The sequence below is a fragment of the Xiphophorus maculatus genome, chromosome 21 (assembly GCF_002775205.1).
Source record: "Xiphophorus maculatus strain JP 163 A chromosome 21, X_maculatus-5.0-male, whole genome shotgun sequence".
NCBI classification, from domain to species: domain Eukaryota; kingdom Metazoa; phylum Chordata; class Actinopteri; order Cyprinodontiformes; family Poeciliidae; genus Xiphophorus; species Xiphophorus maculatus.
This window is the reverse complement of record NC_036463.1, coordinates 1,965,468-1,984,214: the sequence shown is the minus strand read 5'-3', so window position 1 is coordinate 1,984,214 and position 18,747 is coordinate 1,965,468. Positions and strand designations below refer to the sequence as shown.

The window sequence follows — 18,747 nt, the reverse complement described above, 5'->3', positions numbered from 1 at the left end:
TGTAGATTTTCTCTCTTTCTTTGTCCAGGTCCAAGTTCAATGATCTAATCTTGTCCTTGTAGAATTCATTGATGTTATCAAGAACATTCTGCTCAGCTTGGTAATTGTCTGCATTGTTAGAATTTAGCTGTTCTAGTTTTCTCCTGAGTTTTTCAACTTTCCTTTGAAGCTGCGCCTGTTCTTCCTGCAGCTTGATGAATTTCTTCTCCAAACTTTTGGTCGACAATAAATTCTTTCCTTCCATTGTAACTTTTCTTTCAAATCTTAAACTGCAAATGAATTTCTCTGTGGAATCTGAGAATACAAAGACAGTCGCCTGTGATGTCACAGACAGGATGAGTGACATCACTGCTTGACATCAAAGCCACAAGAAGTCTGTTGGGTGAGGGGGGGAGAGGGGGGAATGCTTTTTTTTAAACTTTATTCGCAGACACACTGTATAACGACAGAGTTATGCCTCATTTGTTCTGCCTCAAGAAAAAGCAAATACAGATAAATATATTCAAGAAAAAGAAAAAGCTAAGGGTTCATTTAAAACAATACAGATTTCAATTGCTTTAATAGCTATTTTTTGTCTTTGATAGTCTGGATATAAAACTTAACTTCATTGTAAAATGCAGCAAGTTGAGCTTTTAGTGAGGCCAAGTAAGACATCTTCCCATAACAGCATAAATTGTGCTTCTACATTGTTGTGGATAAAGTCACATGTAACTAAACAAATGTTATTACTTCAGTGTAAAAACATTAAATTAAATTATTTCTTTGGCAATGCTGCCTAATGACAATGGCTATTTATAGAACTTGCTCCGCAGACGACTGACAAGGTCCCCTTGGGCCACCGGGGGCCCACGGGCCCCGTGTTGGTGACCCCTGCTTTACAGTATGCAGACATATTTTTCATTTTTTAATAAGTAGTGATAAAATTAACTGAAATTGAGTTTGAATTTTCAGAAATGACCAGAAATAAATATTTTTTTTTGATCTGTCGCATAAATAACAATAAAAAAAATTGTAATTTGGAATTTAATTGAAAACAAAATAAATACAGAGATGTTAAAAACTGGTCTGAAATGAGAGCTTCTGATTTTGTTTCACACCAATTTCTATGTTTGAAATGTCTGGATCAATGTTGAGGTTTCAGATCTGCCTGAAGTGATAAACTTCTCCTGGATACTGGAAAGAAAACTTGTTAATTTGGACAAGTAGACTAAATATTTCTGCTCACGCTCTCTTTCAGCTGGCCATGACTCATCCCAGTCACCACCTCAACTTTGGCATGAATCCCGATCACGCCCGCAACTCGCTGTCCAACTGTGGCATCCGCCAACCGAAATACGGCGACAGGAAGGTCCACCACATGTACATGAGGAAAAAAGGTGGGCTTTACCTAATTTATGGTTGAAACCAAATCTACAAAATATGAAAAGATAACATTTTCTCCTTTGTCTGACAATAAATAATTAACTAGATAATTCTTATGCGTTTTAGGTCAATGATGGGCAATAAAATTATCTGTATTATGAGAGAAAACCTTCTTTTAAAGTTCAGATGATTATATATATATATATATATATATATATATATATATATATATATATATATATATACATACAGCACGGACATTGGGATGTCATTCGGACTAGAGAAGTGTGGTCGGCTGATCACCAAGAGGGGGAAGGTCATCCGCACAGAAGGGGTCTCACTCCCAGAAGGAACAATAGCAGACATAGAGGACAGTTACAAGTACCTAGGTATACCACAAGCAAATGGCAACCTCGATGAGGTCACAAGGAGAGGAGCCACAGCTAAATACCTCCAACGAATAAGGCAAGTCCTGAGAAGCCAGCTCAATGGCAAGAACAAAATCCGTGCGATAAACAGCTATGCCCTGCCAGTAATCAGATACCCTGCTGGAATAATTAGCTGGCCAAAGAAGGAGATAAAAGCCACTGATATTAAGACTAGAAAACTACTAACAATGCATGGAGGGTTCCATCCCAAATCCAGCACCCTGAGACTGTACACGAGCCGCAAGGAAGGAGGCAGAGGACTAGTGAGTGTGAGAACCACAGTCCAGGACGAAACAACTAAGATCCATAAATACATCAGGGACAAAGCCTCAACAGACAATGTGCTCAGTGAATATCTCAGACAACAGGGAACGGAGGTTGAGGTGCCAGAGATACCATCATGGGAGGACAAGCCCCTACATGGGATGTACCACCAGCAAATAACCCAAGTGGCTGATATCAGTAAATCCTACCAATGGCTGGAAAAAGCTGGACTCAAGGACAGCACAGAGGCCCTCATCCTGGCCGCCCAGGAACAGGCCCTAAACACCAGAGCAATAGAGGCCCAGATCTACCACACCAGACAAGACCCAAGGTGTAGGTTGTGCAAGAAGGCCCCTGAGACAGTCCAGCACATAACAGCAGGGTGCAAGATACTGGCAGGGAAACACACACCTCCTCACACACACACACACACATATGTAAAGAAAAGAAGCAGAACTCCTGGATGCCTTTTGGGTCGGTGTGAGAACAGCGTGAGATTAGAAGATGCAGTTTTGTATTGGAGTGCTCCTAATATTATTTAAGTAAATTTCTGAGTTTGAAAAAAAAACGAAAATTCCAGACAAATATTTAGAAATGTAAAAAAAGAAAAATATTTTGATTTTCAAGACTTGACTCTTAAAGCTCTGACTGTTTAAAACTCAGAAATTAGCATGTTTTATGTAGAAAATTTCAGTTTTTTCTTACCGATTTTTGACTTTTCAAACTCCAAAGTTTCTTTTGTTTCTTGTCTAGAAAATTTCTGAGTAATCTAAAAATTTCGGAGTATTTCTTTTCTTAAAAATTTTTTACTTTTCAAACTCAGATCTCAAAATTTCAGAGTTTCTTTTTAGCATAATCTGACTTTTCAAACTCCAAAATTTCCACATTTTTTCCTCAGAATTTTTTGAGAATCTCAAAATTTCAGACTTCTTGGTGGAAATGTACTCCTATTTTCACTCTAAAATGCCCCTAGCACATCTTTGGCACCATGCAGCGAAGACAGAACATTATGATGTATAAAATCCATGATCATCACTGAGGCTCTGTGAAGCAGCAGGGAAAAGGGAATCTTGATATTCAGGCTAAGCATGAACAAACTTTATCTTTAGTGGATCGCTGCTTTTGACAATCCAGAAACATCTTTACATCTTTTCAGTTTAATTTGGCTTCTTATGAAACTGTTTCCTTTTATTCAACGCTTTAAATCAAATCCTCTAATTACAGGGATGTGAGAGCTCAGCTCAGCTAACCCAGTTAAAGACAGAATAAACATCCAGACTATGTTTGAATTATCGGCTTTACTTTCAGGGTTTTCGGGCAGGTCGGCCCCCACTTTGGTTTCTTGTGCAGGGAGGTGGAAGTGGTGAGCAGCTGCAGGAGGAGGGGAAGCTGCAGGACAATTTGCTGCATAACAAAAGTCCAATCAAAGTCTCATCAATCTGAGTCGCATTCATAAACATCTTCATCTCCTCAGAACGTTTCCCATCTCATGCGGAATTTTCTAATTTGAGGTGAGTGACTCAATGAAGACAGACATCATCTGCTTCTCTTCTGCCCGTTCTCAATCAACTCTTCAACCTGTGTTGCCATGGAAACCTGACGTGAGTAGCCAGTCAAGGTACCAGGGTAATTCAGCGAGACGCTGTTGCCACGGCGCGTCCTCCACGGGAACGAACGGCCAGATTTTCTGAAGAGTTTTCCCCCCACAAGGTCGAGTAAAATCCAAGAAAATGTGCGTTCACAATCACAAACGTTACAAATCTCAGGCGATTTGTTTTAAAGAGACAGAGAAAAAAGAGCATTTAAATTACCAAGAAAAACAGACATTCATGGTAAACAGAAGCAGGAGCAACTGAAAAATTATTATTTTTTAAATAAAAAAAGTCTATGAAATTTTAATTTTACTTGAGTATTTGTATTTTAAACTTTAGCAACTCTTATTCATTTGTTTTCTAGATTTTTCTTCAAATTGCTTGGGCAGTTCTTCCCTTTTTCTATTTTTCCTTTTAGACAGATCAGTTGCTAGATGATGTTTAATTGTGGTAACAAGGTATTTTTTGTAAAACTGGGAGCAGCTGTTTATTATCTCAAAAGAAAAAACCTTAACTGTGAACTCAAATCAGAGTTGAATGGAGAGAAAAGGAGGAAGTTGAAACATCGACATAGAGCTAAAGCAAAAGCAAAAGAGGCGGATTAGCAGCGCTTGCCAACAACAGATGATGCTTTCCAGGACTCCATGTCCCATCTCAATTCCGCATGAGATGGGAAACGTTCTGAGGAGATGAAGATGTTTATGAATGCGACTCAGATTGATGAGACTTTGATTGGACTTTTGTTATGCAGCAAATTGTCCTGCAGCTTCCCCTCCTCCTGCAGCTGCTCACCACTTCCACCTCCCTGCACAAGAAACCAAAGTGGGGGCCGACCTGTCCGAAAACCCTGAAAGTAAAGCCGATAATTCAAACATAGTCTGGATGTTTATTCTGTCTTTAACTGGGTTAGCTGAGCTGAGCTCTCACATCCCTGTGATTAGAGGATTTGATTTAAAGCGTTGAATAAAAGGAAACAGTTTCATAAGAAGCCAAATTAAACTGAAAAGATGTAAAGATGTTTCTGGATTGTCAAAAGCAGCGATCCACTAAAGATAAAGTTTGTTCATGCTTGGCCTGAATATCAAGATTCCCTTTTCCCTGCTGCTTCACAGAGCCTCAGTGATGATCATGGATTTTATACATCATAATGTTCTGTCTTCGCTGCATGGTGCCAAAGATGTGCTAGGGGCATTTTAGAGTGAAAATAGGAGTACATTTCCACCAAGAAGTCTGAAATTTTGAGATTCTCAAAAAATTCTGAGGAAAAAATGTGGAAATTTTGGAGTTTGAAAAGTCAGATTATGCTAAAAAGAAACTCTGAAATTTTGAGATCTGAGTTTGAAAAGTAAAAAATTTTTAAGAAAAGAAATACTCCGAAATTTTTAGATTACTCAGAAATTTTCTAGACAAGAAACAAAAGAAACTTTGGAGTTTGAAAAGTCAAAAATCGGTAAGAAAAAACTGAAATTTTCTACATAAAACATGCTAATTTCTGAGTTTTAAACAGTCAGAGCTTTAAGAGTCAAGTCTTGAAAATCAAAATATTTTTCTTTTTTTACATTTCTAAATATTTGTCTGGAATTTTCGTTTTTTTTTCAAACTCAGAAATTTACTTAAATAATATTACGAGCACTCCAATACAAAACTGCATCTTATGAAATGATATTACAAATATCTGAATACTTAATCTGTGAACACATCATCATTTGAGTAATAAATACATTCAAATTAAATTTTAATTAAATTAAAGATGATTTTTTTGAACCACTTGGTTCCAAGGAACTGGAAGAACACTCTGCATCACTTTTGCTCTCCTTCTTTCTGAAATCTGGTTTTTAAAAGACGTCGCCAACCACAGAACCAAAGTAAAAGCCGAGTTAGTTTGAATAAAGATCCACTAATGTTTCATTTTTTTAAAGCACTCTCTGTAAAAGCTTCTGTAACCTGCAACTCACAAAAACAGGTTAATTAATTTATACTATATATATAGGAAGTTGGGCCTAATCAGAAGATATTAAATTCTAGGAAACCCAGGTGTGAGCAACAACAGAACACACAGTGTCTACAAGAAAAGAGCAAATATTTAATATAATAACCAATTGTGGATCCACATTTAAAACAGACAAACAAATACTGCGCGCTTTTTTAAAAAAAATAAATAAATAAATAAATTGAATACTTCAGTCTCCAATGAATTAATTCTTCAGTCTCAAAGTCTCTCAGCTGGTGACCAGTCGGGTCACTATCTACCCGTGCGCCTGGTCCTCTGGGCTGGGGCTCGCCATCCAGTTTCAGGTGAAGAGGGTCTTGGAATCTTTGGCCCTCCAAGCCAAAAGTGTACTGTACACACTCCAAAAAAAAAAAAACCTGACCTATAACAAGGCCAAAGTAAAACATTTTAGCACATAAGATGCTATTTAATCATTTCTCAAGTTCTTCTTATTTTTTCCTTTCATGTTGTATAACAACAAGTTAACAGAACACAATTTTTCCAACATATTAGTAAAGCTAAATAGATTAGCTTATATGTGGTAAAAAAAATAATATAATATACATTCAATCTTAAAATAAATGCAATTACATAAAACAAATACAACATACACAACAATAACAATACAAAATCTTACAATCAATTCTATTTTATATTAAATTTTATAATTTAATAGGTATTTTAGCCAATTTTCACCAAATTTACTTAACCAACTGCCGAGCGCGTGCGATGACTCACCGATGCTCCGAGCTGTCAACGGCTATTTTTCGGGCTTCAGCTGTTCACGGGGGAAACCCTCCGAGATCTAATAAAACCGAATGTAGTATTTTGAATTATATATTTAGTGAATTTATATTAATATTGTTTTCCTTACCAATTTCCAGATTCGTCAATTTCTTTCTACCTCTTTACGGAAACGACCGTCAGCTGTTAGCTCTCAAGCGTTCTGAGCGAAGCAACCGTCAGCTGTTAGCTTTCAAGCCTGTCTGCCGCGCTCCGAACGAAACAACCGCCAGCTGTTAAAAAGGGGCGGGACGATCAACCCCATTGGCCGACACGAAACCAGACCGCGCCAGCCATTGGCTGCCTAATCTGTCAATAGAAGCTAACACTAAAAGCATATTTCACATTTTTTGAAGATTTACGTAATTACCTTTTAGCTATTTTGGTAGAATAAGACATTGAATCAACATCTATTTTTTTTTCTTGTGTTTTTAAACACTGGGTTACACTTCTCTCAAACGTTTCATCAAAATCTGAATCACAAGTGACTGAAGGAGTTTCTTCTAATCTCACGCTGTTCTCACACCGACCCAAAAGGCATCCAGGAGTTCTGCTTCTTCTCTTTACATGTGCGTGTGTGTGTGTGGGGTGGTGTGTGTGTGAGGAGGTGTGTGTGTGGGTGTGTGTGTGTGTGTGAGGAGGTGTGTGTGCGCCGGTGTGTGTGTGTATGTGTAAATAGAATACCTTGTAAAGAGCTTGTTGTTGCCAGACAGCTTTGTCTGAGTGTTTTAGAAACTTCCTATCAAACTTTCTGTTCCCACTTCTCCTCTTACTTCTGCTGTTCCTCAGAGCTTAGTCCTTGGGCAGCTTGGTTTCATCTCGTGCCATTTTAACCTTCAGTTCCTCTGCTAGGCAAATGACATCCTGCTCTAAATAAATCTGCAAACAAGAGTCATCAAAGAAGAACTTAAACACAATGGTGGTATTTTTTATCTAGATGGATATTTTTGAACGACACCCAGCTAACCGAATCCATGGGGATATTTTATAATCTCCAGCTATTTGCAAATACATTTTCCAAATACTTATATTTAAATACATAGATCTGGTAAATTTGTAGTTAACTGTCATGGCAGTTGCTATGACAACAATAAATAAGCTACAGGCTTAGAGCTAGCTCTCGGCTCATTCTTATTAACTTATGAACAATATAACAACTATTACTCAATTACAGTATGTGAGTTCTCTACCCACCTCTGTGTAATACTGAGATAATTATCAGTCATATTTGTACTTAGTAGCAAAATTAGCTTAGCTAATGTAGCTTTTATCTGCTAGCTAAGACGGACATGTAGCCTGTTTGTTACTGCATGTACTCTGCCAGTCACCAGAACCTTGTTGTTACATCCTTTATAAATCCGTTTAAATGCTGATCGTTTGCATCCATGGATTTCTGTGAAGCTCCTCCATGGTATAAACACTCTTCATGTTCATTAAATAGCGAACTATGTCATAGCAGGAGATCAGAGGCAGATTGTCCACATCGTCTGACATGTTTCCATTCTCTGCCTCATGCGGGTCGATACCAACAGCAGCCATTTTGTTGATATGTCTTTTTCTTGCACATTGGTTAAGAGTCCCCATAAACCTTCTTTTTGTTGGTCTTGAGGCCATGGTTCATCTATACTTTGCACTGACCTTGCCTGCCAAGATGGCGCCATTTAGACTTGTAGGAACTATGTATAGTTTTCTACACATAGAAAACGACTTTAATTGTTTCATTGTTGCCAGCTATGATTAGCAGCACTTGCTAATATTGTTTCTCTCTTGCATTTTACGCACACAAGCATTATGCAAGTAGAGGTTATGAGATATTATGTGTTACAAGTTTAATTTGAAAAGAACTAGAAGAAAAAGTCCTACAGTCTTTATGTGTAAGACGGCCATGTTGGATTTCGAAGTACATTTATGGGCATCTGTTCCCTCATTTCCTTTCTTTTTTTAACTTTTTGAAATATAATCAACAATCTTAAAGCAATATTTTGCTATTTGGTTTTGTATTTTTGTGACCAAAGGATCAGTTTCCTATTTATTTGCATCAAATTAAACAAAAACATTCAGGTATTTTAAGCAGGAAAGATAAACTCGAGACATTTTTCTAAACTCAAAGAAAAAAAAAAAAACATCCAGTTTATTATTTGTTCCCTTGTGTAAAATGAGTAACACAGAAACAGGCACATTTTTTGGGATATATATATATGAGGGAACATGTAGTGAATCACAGAGATCTGATTTAGGCAGAAAATAAATGAGATGCCCAGAAGATGAAAAACAAGCTGACATGTCATCAGTGTGCGTCATTGTTCAGTGAAGATGTAAAAAAATAAGTTTAAAAAAAATAATAAAAGTATATTAAGTTGGCGAGAGACGGTTGTGGTTAAGAAAGTATTGAGTATATTTTATTTTTATTCAGAACTAAGAAAATTGCGCTGATTACATAAAGTAATAATAATAAAAATATATCTCAAAATTTATTTTATTAATATGACGAGTAAAATATAGCTTCATATTGAAGATTTTTAATGTTAACTTAGACATTTGATGATCAATTTAAAGTTATTGGGCTTCAAGGCTTCAATTTAGATTTTTTGAAACTGTTTGGTAGATTTTATTATTGAAACCTGTTGGCATGACTTCCTCCAAAAACCTCATTTTCTCTGGAGCTTTTTAAGCTGGTTTAATTCTGTATTGCACAAAGGCTGACATTTTCCGAGCATTAAAGGCTGGAGCGATCCGGCAGGTTGTTAGTAAAAGCCTTGTCTTTCCAGGAAACCTGTTGCTTTTTCACTGCAGTCTGACAGGTTTCTAATTGCTCCTCCAATCTATATCTCTTGAGAACATTCAACAGATTTCTTTAGTGTTTTTAAAACACACACACACTCATAACACGGCTCTCTGTAGAGCAGATCTTCAATACAAACAGCAGTAAACATAATGAGATCTGATGGAGTTCATCCGCTTTGAGCTAGCTGTCACAACAATCGCAGTCAGGAGAGGATAGCTGTCGGGAAATAAAGCTCCAAAATGATCAATAGTTCATATTTTTTATTTTATTCTTGTAAAGGAGCTCAGTAAAAGGAGTAACCTGTGATCCTGTTGTTACCTTTCAGGTAACTCAGTTTGACAAGAGTCAGTTTTTACTGCTGTTCTCCAGACAAAATGGCTGCCTGGAGAAATTATAGCTGTTGGGATTTTCAGAATATAGAATAAAATAAAGAAAAGGAATTTGTGTTGATCTCAGTTCTTGATTCTTCCTCCAACAAAGCATATGTGGGGTCAGACACTAATGTGGGACAAGAAGACCTGGCTAGCTAATTGTTTCCACCAAAATTAGTCTCTGATGTGTCAGGTTGTGGAAACCACTCACAAATGCTTAATTTATGAATTGTTCCCAGTGTAACAAGTGGAAGACGAAGTGTTTTCCCACAAAGAAGGACGTAGTTCTAATTAGCTCTTTAAACCTCAATAAGGTCGATTTTGTGATGCTATAAATAAAGAAAAATCCTATTTTGTTGTTACGTTGACCACTCTGTTGAGGGTAAACAGACCGTTGAAATTGAACAAGTTGCTAACCACTTAGCATTAGCTGCTAAGAATCTAGTAGCAGCTGAGATAGAAATCTGTACAGCTGTATTTATTAATAGGTTCTTTTTATTGCTTTGAAATCTATTCAATATATATCCTAAATTATTCCACAGATCATTGGATATGGGTCGGATTTATCTGCTGTAAAACATAACCTTTGTTGAGACTCTTCACTGCAAAAACAGAAAGTCTTACCAAAAATTATTTTTATCTAGTTTCTAGTGCAGATATCTTAGTACACTTGAAATAAGACAAAATTAACTTACATATAGCTTTTAAGCAAGATGTAGGCACTTATTTTAAGTCAAATATTCCTTAATATCCTTAATATTCCATTGGGAAATTATTTCACTTATAAAATGGAAAAAAATCTCTTGTTATAAGTGAAATAATCTGCAGATGGAACTAGAACTTTTTCATCAATATTAAGGAATTACTGACTTAAAACAAACTCCTATATTGCTGAAAAGGTACTTGTAAGTTAGTATTGTCGTATTTCAAGAGTGCTAAGTAATTTGCATTGGCCATACAGTAATGCATGTTAGTGTCTATTGTTTGCTAAGATTAAATTAATTCAGATGTATTCAGAGAACATAACCCAAGTTTATTCCTCCTGTTAGAACCGATTTTATAATAAGTATAATAAGTGATATAGTAATTAAAAGCAGTGTTGGTTTCTGCACAGCACTAATTGAAAATACGAACAAGCTTCTTCTATAAAAATCATCCAGCAGCTGAATGATTATTATTTATTCATTCATAAACCAAATAAAATAAAATAATAGTTTTACTCTCTTCAGTCCTGAAAAGTTTCAAACATGGCAACAAATTCGTTTCAATGACAAAACCTTGAGTAATGCATCAGCCTAAACTTTGCTCCTCCTACAGCTCCCACTTTATCTGTGAGGGTGGGATGGGCTGAGGGTGTGTGTGTGTGTGTGTGTGTGTGTGCGGTAGTACATAAGCAGAGGGAGAGAAAGTGAGACCAGGATAAGACCACAGTGGCTGAGAAGTGATGATCGGTCACACAGCCAGCCGCTGCGCTCTGCTGCTCTGAATCCGGCTGATTATTTTTCACCCTTTCACCGTTTCTCCTCCACTTTTCTTCCTCACGTCGTTTCACTGAAACCAGAGCAACAGGATTGTTTTTGGTGCTTGAGGAGGAGCTGAAAGATGAAAATGGGAAAAAGAAACAGCTGAGATAATCCTGGACCGCTCCAAACATTCCCAAACTGAATCATTTCCTGCTGCTTTTCATCGGCTTCGTCAGTTTCCTCCTCAGCTTCTTCATGGACAGAGTTTTCATGCGCATGAAGCTGCCAGGATACATCATGGACTAAGAACATGGACAACAGAAATTTACCAAACAGAATCATAGAATCAGTTATAAATAAAGGTGACACTTACCCAAATCTTAACCCATTCAGGACTTGCTGTAACAAAGAGAAGAAGTGAAGATGAACTCCACGGCTCAGCAAGGCTTGATCCCATGCTACCTGAACCGGAGCCGGTGCCTAGGAACTCTGCCAGAGAAAGACGTTTCCAGAGAGGAGAAGGATTCCTCTGCTGGCTGCTACGAGCAGCTGCTGATTTCCACCGAGGTCTTTCTCACTTTGGGCATCATCAGCCTGCTGGAGAACATCCTGGTGATCGCCGCCATCATCAAGAACAAGAACCTCCATTCCCCATTGTACTTCTTCATCTGTAGCCTGGCGGTTGCTGACATGCTGGTCAGTGTCTCCAACGCCTCGGAGACGATCGTCATAGCGCTGATCAACGGCGGCAGCCTCACCATCCCCGTCACGTTCATCAAAAGCATGGACAACGTGTTCGACTCCATGATCTGCAGCTCTCTGTTCGCCTCCATCTGCAGCTTGCTCGCCATCGCCATCGACCGCTACATCACCATCTTCTACGCCCTGCGGTACCACAACATCGTCACCATCCGGCGGGCGTTGCTGGTCATCGCCAGCATCTGGACGTGCTGCACCGTCTCTGGCATCCTGTTCATCATCTACTCGGAGAGCACCATGGTGCTCATCTGCCTCATCACCATGTTGCAGCAGCACAGATTGAAAATGCTTCGGCATATGATGTTTTTAAAGCACATTAGACAGCTAAGAATGAGATAAGAGACTAACTTTGTTACAACTGAGATTACTTTATGTCTCCATTGGTTTTTGAACATGGAACCATTGGGGTAGGACTTTATAGCATCGCCACATAAGGTGATATGACATTACTCTTAACTGTAATCATAATATTGACCTATAAGGTGATAATACCTTATAAGGCAACCACAGTATTGCATTATAAAGCGATCATTACATTATAATTATAACTTACCCTTATAAGGTAATCCTGCAATCACAACTCTGTCTTATAAGGCGAGTTTTTCTCTTTAAATTAATCACACCATTGATTTCTGAGGTAACCATAACTTTGCCTTATGATGTAATCAAGGATAAAAATAATGCCTTAAAAGGTAATCATACCATTGTTTACTGACACAACCATGATATTGCCATAAAAGGAGGCCTATTGCTTCATAAGGTTATGAGAACAATCACGCCCTCTCTTGTACTCGCTTTTTTTTTTTCATTTTTGGCCACCTTTATTCAACTGAAAGTTTACAAAACAGCCAAATAAATTAGTGTTTTAAAACTTAATTCAGTTAAAGGAAGCTAGGTGTGCTAAATGTTTGCAAGTTTAGCAAAGGTGCTAAACGAAATATTAGCTCTGCTATTAATAGCAGAGCTAATTATAATGTGATTGTGCTAATTGCAATGCGCTAATTAGCACATTAGCAGGTTAGCGGAAGTATACCCACCGCTTTGATTTCATCACAGCACAAATTTCAAGAACAGTATTGGTCTCTTTCCAGCACAAATCAGCTAAACTTTATTATTAAACTATTTTCTTTTATAGCAGGCAGACTTTCAGTACCAAATAAGAATTGTTTACTTCAAACCCTCAGGCAAAAAAGTAATGTCATTAAGTTAAAAGTTGTCAAAGAAAGTTCAACATTGCACAATGTTGAGCTAAAAAAAGAATCTGAAATATTTGATGGCACCATTCACAGGTTCAAACAGGGTAAAAAAAAAATCTGCTTGTTTCTGATCTACGCTCTTGTAAGTTTGTGTAAGTATTTGTATAAATTTGCACATTTGAGTTATTCACACTGGCACCTTTAAGCATGTGGTTATAAGTAAGTCTATTTTTCAGTGTGTTTGTGTGAAAGGGAGGAGTATAATTAATGTAGGTTTTCTCTGTGTGTCTGACCTGCTGCTTTTTTAAATCTTTGCCTTAATGGTGTTGCACTGTGATATAAAAAGAAACCGTATTCTGTATGAAAGTGTCTCAGAAAAAAAAGATTATGTACAGTTTTGATGTTTTAAGTGTTGCCTTTTTAATGTGCACCTCTGTAAACTTGAATTGCATTCAAACGCTCACAAAACGCACAAGAGAACAGATGTAAACAGGGTGTCTTATCAGCTCCGCCTGACATGTGACTCATGCAACTGAAAAACATGTTTTGTATTTTTTTTCCCATCAGTGCGTACTGTGAATCACTGCTGCTGTGACTTGAATAAATCATAATGCAACCTGAGCCGCAGATCTGTATGTAACTTTACTCTGATTTTGCACAAAACTGAGATAAAACTCAACGTTTCTTTCAGTTTGGGAGGAAATCCAACCTTCAGATCGCAAACCATTAAATTATGGCTTCCAGAAATCCCTGTAGGTGATGAATAATCACTTCGTCTTCAGGAGGATTTTATATATTGCAGCTATTCAATCTGATAAAGCCAATTAATTTGGCTTTATCTTTCTATACAGCCTTGAATGGCACCTGAAAAACCTTCAGTGATGCTTTTAAAGCAGTGGCAGAAGCAAGAAATTGAATTCTTTCCAATGTCAAGACAATTTCAAATTAGTTTTGGTTGATAGGAAATTAAAAATGCAACAGTTTTCTTAGTAGATCAAGAAAAAGAGATTGTAAAAATCACCCAGAACTGGAAAAGGTTAATAGAATAAAGTCGGGAAAACTGACTTTGTTATATTTCTTTTTCAGCAATAACATAGATGCTAACTAGCTAGCGAGGGTAATGTTTCAGCCAGTCAACAGTACATAATACAGATGTCTGCGTACGACTCAAACTTATGCCTGACAGAAAAGGCATGTGAGGGAAAAACCATAGATTACGCATGATTAGACAATTCTGGCAAAAATTTAATACCTGTGATTATTGTATTTAAGGCCAAACTACATTTTTTACCTGGATTTAAGGCATTTTAAGGCCTTAATTTTAGATACTTGAATTTAAGGCTTTTGTAAGGTGCTATTGCAGGTCAGGCTGCAAACGACAGCTTTAGCTCCTCTTCCTCATCCCTGTGGTCCTACTGCCATCTGCAGAAAAGCACTGCTTGGTTAGAAACAACCAATCAGGGCCAGGATGTCTGTCATTGCTCTAGCTGCCAGCATAACCTATCATAAATGCTACGTCCTATTAGTATGTAGACCAATGACCGCAAATAAACAGTTTAAGTCGTTTCTCTGACACAATCACATTTAAGAGTGAGTATGTGAGGTTGATTGGCAGCACTAAGACCCGCCTCCTGGCTCTGATTGGTTGCTTTTGGTGCATTTCTCCAGACGACAATAATACCTCAGGGAAGAGGTGGAGGACATCGATCTTTTCACAGATTAACTGTCTCATAACAAACTGTCACAACATAGTGACAGTTTTAAGAAATATGTTAAAAATATTATTTCATTCTGATTGTTTTGGCTACAACTATAAAGTTTATTTTGTGTGAGATTCATCTGAATTATTTATTTTGATGTATTTAATGTTGAAAATCTTTTGTTAAAAGAGTGTTACATTTATCAAACTATTTTCTACATCCTGTAAATTCCTCCTTCATTTTGATTTTAAATTTAAATCCCCACAGTAATCTACAATATGGGGGATTTGGAGCAGGAGAGCTTTTATCCACATTAATGTATTTTAATAGCTGGATAAGTCGTCTGAAAGCTTTTACTTGTGAGAGGTGTTTTCTCTTTTCTTTGTTAGCTAAGCTGTTTGCATTTGAGGGTCTCTGCTGGGTCACCCTGAACGAAACAAATCCATCAGGAAGACTTAGCTGAAAGAAAATACAAAACTTTGCTCATTTAGGCTGAAAAACATTTCTTGGAGGGCAGAAGCATAAAAGCCCCTCAGGGGGGATAAACAAAACCCTAAGCCTCCACTGCAACGGGGTTTATGGTGAGGATGAAGATTTGAATGTTTGTTTTTATCAGGTGAAAGAAAAACATCTTTATTCTTTTTATCTATTACTAAATTTACTCACTTGTTCCCTCTATCACGAACAAAAAAAGACTATCAAAGTTAAAGCACGACAAATAAACACTTCTTCAGAGCACAAATCTGAAAACTTTGGCTAAAATTTGGTAAAATTATGACTTATTGGAATCAATAGATGGAAATTTGTGTAAAGTTGAGTTCATTCTTTACTACATTTGGACAGTGTGCTAAAATGTTCAAGTAATATGCATAATTTGCATTCGGCAGCGCTCCCCGACGACTGCCAAAAAATCTGGTGCAGATCGGTCGATGCATCGAGGAGATACAGCCGATGTATTACCTTAGGGGGCGCAGTGGAGCCAAATTACATTTCAAACCCGTTGGGCTCTTTAGAGGTGAACAAAGGTCATACATATCCAGTTTGGCGCCAATCGGATGATCTATGTGTGAATTAGAGCCAAACGTATGAATATGGCGAGGGACTGATATTCGCCATTTGGCCACGCCCACACGGTTCAGCCAGAAGCGAGCATTGACAGAGCTCATCATCCGAATTACCTTGATTAGGTCAAGAGAGCCATAAACGGAGCTTTCCAAGGAAAAAAAAGACACTTCCTGTTCTGAGAAGGCGGGGCTTAGATGACGTCATAATATGATGACATAGGGTGGTCAGGGATCCCACCAGGGTCACTCGTGCAAAGTTTGGTGCAGAAGCTATCGACAGTTCACAGTAAAATAAAAGACTTCCTGTTGTCAGGCGGCGTGGCCTAAGTGATGTCATCATTTAACCATTGGATATTATTTTACACAAGATAATGATCAATAACTGAATGTTTGGTGTCTCTGTGAGTTTTTGTGTTAAAATTACAAATTATTTAATTTTTTCCTCTACATTACAACATTGAACTGTCATTCCGTAGGGCAATGCTGCCCTCTGGTGTCGATTTACTGAAATAATGAAACTATTTCAGTGGGCAGCAGAGGGCAGCATTGCCCTACAAACGACGAACATGGACTGTTTATTATGTAATTACACAGAAGATCTCTCTAATTCATTCTGAGGGGGCGGGGCTTAGATGACGTCATAATATGATGACATAGCATTGTCAGGCATCACACCAGGATGAGTCAGGCCAAGTTTGGTGCAGCTCGGTCGAAACATATGGAATCTAGAAGCAAACGTATGGCATCGGCGTTACAGGTCACTTCGCCACGCCGCCACACCCAGCTGCTTCATCGCAGCCGGTCAGGGCTTGAATCCACAACACACCAACATGTCTTCTGTCTCTGGACACAGTTTCATGTTGATTAGGTCAAAGGGCTAAGATAGCGACCGTTCACAGTAAAACATGACACTTCCTGTTCTCAGGGGGCGTGGCCTAAGCGATGTCATAATTTCACCACAGGGTATTTTAGGACACCTATTGATGATCAATAACAGAAAGTTTGGTGTCTCTGTGAGTTTCTGTGCAGGATATATAAGAGTTTCGTGTTTCATGGCGAGTAGATGAACTTTGACCCCTGGTAACCCCCCTTCAACATGCTCCAAAACTCACCATATTGATAACTTTGAATTGGACATGCCTTATGATCAGACTGACCAAGTTTGAAGTCGATCAATCAAAATCCCTAGGAGGAGTTCGATCAAATACGAAGGCTGTAAACGTCAAACTCGAGGTAAAAAATGGACGTTCAATACAAAATGGCCGACTTTCTGTGATAGTTGGCTTATAACATTAAATGTAAGTTCTGAGTCTTTTGGTGAGCTCTACAAGTGTACCAAATTTCATGTCTCTACGATGAAGTACGTTCATACCATTGTGTCAACAGAAAATTGCTAGTTGCCGGCGTTGAGCAATTTTTTTTGCGATTTTTGCGACAACCTTAAAATTCAAAATTTTTAAATTTTCTAGTCGCGACCGCCAAGTTTGGTGAGTTTTTGAATATGATAAAGCCCCCAAAAAGGCACCTCTTTGGGGGGGCAGAATCGTAATAATAAGAAGAAACAGTACAGATACAATAGGCCTTCGCAGCGCTTTGCTGCTCGGGCCTAATAATAAACAGTACAGATACAATAGGCCTTCGCAGCGCTTTGCTGCTCGGGCCTAATAAGAAAAGACCAGAAAGAAAAAAAGACAGAAAGCACCAAAGAAGAAAGCAAGAAGATATGAGATGAAGAGATGAGGAAGAACCCAATGTTCGATGTAAGAACATGAAGGAAGAGGACAAAAGATGGATAGAAAAAAAAGGAGGGAATGAAGCGACAAAGAAGAAAAGGACACAATGAAGACATGAAGGAAACAAAGCAGAAACAGAGGCAGTAAAATAAGGACATGAATGAAGGGAGTAAAAATGACACAAAGAAGCAAAAAGAAGATAAAGAAACTGAGTTAATAAAGTCTGGAAATATTGATACTCTTCACAACGATCCAGAAAAAACAGTTGAAGTTTGAATTTCTAAGTTGATGAAATGTGGATGAATTTAATGTTTGTGTCTGTTAGCTGTCTAGTTTTAATTAAAGTTTGTAAACAGCAGAGGTGTGACCAAGTCACTGTGTTGCAAGTCTCAAGTAAGTCTCAAGTCTTTGTCCTCAAGTCCGAGTCAAGTCTCAAGTAAAGACAGGCAAAAGTCGAGTCAAGTCTCAAGTCAGGAACCTTTAATTTCAAGTCATTTCAAGTCGTTTTTATTTTTTTTTATAATTTGCAATTATACATAAAATTCAAATAATAGACCATTTGTTCGTTTTAAAATATGTATTTATCTCAAATGATAGAACATGTGTAGCTGAACACAAAGTATAAAAAACATTTTTAAATTGGACCACTTTATTGCCCAGTTCTGTTAAACTTGATATTCAATAAAAAAGACGAAAATGCTGACATTTCCACAGCACAATACAAAGAACCATAACAGCAGTTTTTTCCTCTTTTCTCTGACCTGTCAAAACAATATATTGTCAATATAATTTCCCAACATAGATGTCTTCAAATACACCAACCATCCTTAGATGATACTAGACCCGGCTCATCATCATGATGGGACAGAGAGACTCTGTTCCCTGTGTTCAGGTCCAGAATCTGCTTTCTGTTCCGGAGCCCCGCTCACTATCCACCGGCTTCCTGAGCTAACACGGTGCACATTATTTGTGGAGGCATTTGAAGGACCGGATTTATGGTAAATAATCACCAATTTAACCCGGAGTACACATGCTAACACGAAGTTAGCTAAAGTCAGCTATCTTACAGCAAAAGAAAAGCGCCACCTGCCGATCTTTGTGAAGCTTCAAATGCCGGACAAAGTTGGACGTCGTGGCATCTCCATCCGATATTCTCTTCTTGCATGTTTTACAAGTTGCACTTCGTTTTTTAGTCGAAAGTTCATAACCTACGTAGCCAAAAGAAATAACTCGCGGAAGCATATTCCAGCGGTTATT

General features: G+C 37.9%; 1 protein-coding gene across 1 annotated transcript; it reads left to right on the top strand.

The window, feature by feature from the left end:
- The first annotated feature begins 10,439 nt into the window (after positions 1 to 10,439).
- On the top strand, positions 10,440 to 13,614 carry LOC111606145 (melanocortin receptor 4-like). Its single transcript, XM_023325871.1, has one exon. It carries the CDS (start codon positions 11,462 to 11,464, stop codon positions 12,134 to 12,136), a length of 675 nt encoding a protein of 224 aa, XP_023181639.1. The 5' UTR covers positions 10,440 to 11,461; the 3' UTR covers positions 12,137 to 13,614.
- The last annotated feature ends 5,133 nt before the right edge of the window (positions 13,615 to 18,747 follow it).